A 4,881-nucleotide genomic window follows, 5' to 3' on the forward strand; every position below is an offset into this window, starting at 1 on the left:
TTTGATTCCCAAATTGACTACCGTATTTTTCGCCCTATAGAACGCACTTTTTCCCCTCCAAAAATGAAGGGGAAATGTGTGTGCGTTCTATGGGGCGAATGCAGGCTTTCGCTGAAGCCTGGAGAGCGAGAGGGGTCAGTGCGCACCGACCCCTCTCCCTCTCCAGGCTTCAGGAAGCTATCTGCAAGCCATGGGAGCCCGCGGGAATTCCCCCTGGGCTCCCATGGCTTGCGCAGAGCTGCCTGCACCCCAAAGCCCCGGCGCCCTGAGCAGTCGCGCCGGGGCTTCGGGTAGCTCCATGCAAGCCACGGGAGGGCTCCCCCGGCTTGCGCTGCCTCTTATCCCGAAGCCCCAGTGCGCTCAGCAGTCGCGCCGGGGCTTCGGGTAGCTCTGCGCAAGCCGCGGGAGGGCTCCCACGGCTTGCACAGAGCTGCCTGTTCTGGGGGCTGGGGTCGGGGGAAGCTCGGGCTTCCCCTGCCCCAGCCTCGCGCCTTGGGGGGGAAATAATTTTTTTCCCTTTATTTCCCCCCCAAAAAACTAGGTGCGCCTTATGGGCTGGTGCGCCCTATGGGGCGAAAAATACGGTAAATGTTTTCCCTGCAAAGGGGGGGAGGGTCAGGGAGCCTTCCCATTGTCTCAGGAATTGAGTAATCAGCATTTTAATGGGTGGCAGACTACCAGGAAAGGCAATCAGATAACCTGGAAAAAACAGGAAAAACATTCAAATTTCTGTTTTGGACTGCCTTTTCTGTTATGTAGGTGTGATGTATCTGGGCGGTGGTCTTAGGTTACACCCCTTCTGTGATGTATGTATGATGTTTCTGGGGGTGGTCTTGATCTACAGGGTGGCAATTTCAAAAGTCGTAAAGGCCTTGCGCGCCATTGTTCTGGGTTCTTCCTCCTTTCCTGTGTGTGAGGGGAGCACCCTGTTGCAGCAGATCAATAAAGATCAAGCTTACTAGCTGCTTTGCTTCTCAATATGCTCTAGTTGGCCTGTTATTTTCTCCTACCGATAGGGAACCTACGTAAGGACTCTATATGGGCTCTTGGATACCCCATAAGGGAAAAAGGGCAGAGATTTTGTTTACAACAAAGATCACTGTGCTGTAGCAGAGACCATGGGCATGGTTTTGAATACGGAAAGGTGGCATGCAAATCAAACAATGATGATGATCTGTGAAATGTGTCTTAGACTGAGCATTCAGATGTGCTGCTGAACAATCACTGACCTAGGCACCCAGACACACCACTAAAATTCCACAATATTTCAGAATAAATATGTACAGCAACCAGCTACAAACAGACACTCCTATTGGTCATGAAACTTTAAGCTCCCCCTCCGCAACTGTTTTGCTCAGAGAGATGAAAGCAAGCGAACAAGCAACTGTTCCGAGCTGAGAAGCTTGCGCACACCAGGCAAATTTGAGACATATATATATATATTTGGCAGCCAGTAGACCCAGCAAACTGGGTAGCCAATGCAGGAAGGAGCCGTTTAAAATAAAATAAATGACGGTCCGTCCAACATTAAATAACCTTGCAGGGTTCTTTTCGCGAGGCGGAAGGGGGGGGGAACCCACGTGCTTTAAAATTCGGTGTTATGGATGTGACTTGTGCCTCTTTAAAAGGGTGCAGAAAACAGAATTGGACAAAATGACAGGAAGGATTTGAAACCTGCGGGACCAGAGATTTACAGAAGATTGGAAGAACAATATGAATTATTTGAAGAGCAACTGTAATCAAGAAATTACGCTAGTAGGACTACAAGAAGTTTTGTAAGGAGAAATATACGAAGTGTTACAAAGTAGAAAAAGATAGATATTGGCTATGAGTTTGAAATGTAATAGGGAAGATAATAAATGCATACTGAGAGATTAGATTGGGAAATTTTCAGACAGTATTGATGGAAGTAAAAAATTTGAATAAGAAGTAAAAGTACGTTTAATTACTGTTGAAAATCTGTTTTTAAAAAAACCTAATTAAAACTTATATATAAAAAATGAAAGGGTGCAGAAAGCAAGAGATGCTTAGCAGTCGCTAGGGATCATCTACAGACCCCTGTTGGTGCGCATCCATCGGGAACTGAAAAAGGGGTGGAGGAAGAGAAGGGAGAGAGAAGGGAAGGCACGGGGTGCGTGGGAAGGAGCTCGCCCGTGGGTACAGGAAGGAGGCGCGCGAGGGGGAACCGACGGGGGGGCAGGCAGGCGGGGCTCCGGTGTTCTCACCTCAGGCAGGCTCCGTCCGGCGCTCAAGCTGTAGATCTTCACCTCGTTGAGGCTGGAGACCTGCATGCTTCTTTTTCCTCCTGAGCGACGGCAAGAGTGCTTCACTTCCGGGGTCAGAGAGGAACACATCCGGTCATAGAATTCAGAGGCAGGGAAAAAAACCCTAGATAAGCAGGAAGTTACACACTGGCAGCCTTCCCTCCAACACATTTACTCCAGAGGAAATAGGGACTGCTCCTTTCTGTAATGGTCATTTTACTGTTTATGCTCCACGCGTCTGACTGGGTGGCCTGGGCAGCCTCCAACATATATAAAAACATAATAATACATTAAACATTTTAAAAAACCATCCCTATGAATCAGTCCTTTTCCCCCCAGTCGGATAACTCCATACCCTCCAGCATTTCTGCAATGAATATAGGGACATCCTAAGAAAAAATGGGACATTCCAGGATCAAATCTGAAACTGGGGTGCCTTCTCTAAATTAGGGACGTCCCTGGAAAATACAGACACTTGGGAGGGTCTGCTATCACTATCACTATAATTGTATTATTATTATTAAATTTCATCCATCTGAGGATCACAGGGCAGTTTACAGTATAAAAACACAAAAATACATAATATACTAATGAAACAATAACACCACACTGTTTAAAAGGTCATCGTTGTTGTTGTTTAGTCGTTTAGTCGTGTCTGGGGTCTGGGGTGGAGGAGGCCTGTGGTTTTGGGTGGGTCTGAGAGTGGACCTCAACTCCATAGCCATTCATATTGGAAATTTCTACCAAATCAGTCCATTGTTCCATTTAGCCCAATGCGGTTGACAGTTTCAGGCAAGGGTCCCTCCCATCCCAGCCCTGTTTGGAGAAATCAGGGATGCAACCTGGGTTCTCTAACGTAAAAAATATGTGGTCTCCTTCTAAACGATGGCTCTTAAAGTGCACAGCTTACATAAAACAAAAACCAGCCGTGCTCTTAATCGACTGTAGACCACAAAAGCTTGTGCAGTAATAAACTGGTTAATCTTTGAGGTGCCACAAGTCCTTTGGTTTTTTTCACTGCAGTACACTAACCTCCACTGGAAATCGCCATTTTGTTAACTGTTATTCTCTGCAGTGGCGCAGCGTGGGGGGTGCAGGGGGGGCCAGCTGCACCGGCCGCAACATCTGGGGGTAGGGTTAGGGGGCGCAAATCCACGGGTTAGGGAGCACAAATCCACTGGTTAGGGGGTGCAAATTACTTGCCTTGCCCCGGGTGCTGACAACCCACGCTACGCCACTGATTCTCTGTACTGTTTCCAGCCAGTGGACAGTGTGACAAGCTAGGACCTGGGAGTACAGGCTTCTAGTCCCCATTTGACCATGACTTTGGGCCACTCAGTATCTGTCAGCCTAACCTACATCATAGGATTTTGCAGTGATAACATGCAGGCTTGGAAGAAAAGATCAGATATAAATGTAATAAATGGTTGGCATCTGTTTGTCTTGGGAGACAATGGAAGAGTGTGCCTGCAGGGGTGTTGTCAAACCATTGGAGAGTTACAGCGCCTGCTGTGGCTGTAGAGACTGGTATGGGTGAGATACGTTTTATTGGAGCTGGGGCAGATGAAGGTGTCCGGTTGTGCTGCTGCAGATGCACCATTGCATTTTTTCTCTCTGCGCTCCTCCCAGCGGTCATTCCTTCTTTGGTCACTTGTGGTCACAGCCTGACTGTCTATCTCCAAGCATTGCAGTCGTCTGCAAGGGATTCCCACATGCGGAGGTCAATGTTGCCAGCCTTCATGTCTCTCGTTTGCAGACTTATTTGTAAGTCAGCTCCACGTAGAGCACATCCTTGGGGATCCGGCCATCTTCCATTCTGTGGACATGACCAAGCCAGTGCAGAGGTCACTGAGACAGGAGTGCAAACGTGTTGGGAAAGTGGGCTTGGGAGAGCACATCTTTGTTTGAGACTCTGTCCTGCCATGTGATGCCCAAAATGTTCCTGACACAGCACACATGGAAGGCATTGAGGCGTCAATAAATAAATATTGTGTTGTGTCAAGTGCACTAGGCGTTTGGGGGTCCTTCCTGTGTGGAGCCCAAAATGCATCCCTGTAAATAACCATGTACAGTGGTACCTCGGGTTACATACGCTTCAGGTTACAGATGCTTCAGTTTACAGACTCTGCTAACCCAGAAATAGTACCTCGGGTTAAGAACTTTGCTTCAGGATGAGAACAGAAATCGTGCTCCGGCGGTGCGGCGGCAGCGGGAGGCCCCATTAGCTAAAGTGATGCTTCAGGTTAAGAACAGTTTCAGGTTGAGAACGGACCTTCAGAACAAATTAAGTACTTAACCCAAGGTACCACTGTATAGCTAACCACACTTCCATACGTGGTATTAAGTTCCCGTGGTATTAACGTTTTTAGTGTGTGATGTCCTATTGCACTTTTACTATTTTTTGTTGTAACAATAATTTGTTGTTGTCATCATTAGAGTCACCCACAGTTTTGCTTCCTTGAATAAGTTTGGACACCATCCACATTTGTGTGTGCACACCACACACCTGAAACCTGACGATGGGACAGTTGGGGAGAGGGTAGAGTTAACCCGTGGCAAGTGCCTCTTAAATTGATACGCCAGATAAGGCGGATGGGGAGCCGGGAAAGCTGCGGAA

At 47.8% G+C, this 4,881-nt stretch overlaps 1 protein-coding gene across 1 annotated transcript in view; it reads right to left on the reverse strand.

Annotated features, from left to right (window-relative positions):
- Window positions 1–2,382, reverse strand: part of NOL10 (nucleolar protein 10) — a 43,299-nt gene extending 40,917 nt beyond the window's left edge. The window contains exon 1 of the mRNA XM_083730289.1: window positions 2,226–2,382. Coding sequence (XP_083586415.1) covers window positions 2,226–2,354 — 129 coding nt within the window. The 5' untranslated portion in view covers window positions 2,355–2,382. The remainder of the gene's footprint in view (window positions 1–2,225) is intronic.
- Between the last annotated feature and the right edge of the window lie 2,499 nt (window positions 2,383–4,881).

The sequence above is a fragment of the Podarcis gaigeae genome, assembly GCF_964106915.1.
Source record: "Podarcis gaigeae genome assembly, chromosome: 3".
Lineage (NCBI taxonomy): Eukaryota > Metazoa > Chordata > Lepidosauria > Squamata > Lacertidae > Podarcis > Podarcis gaigeae.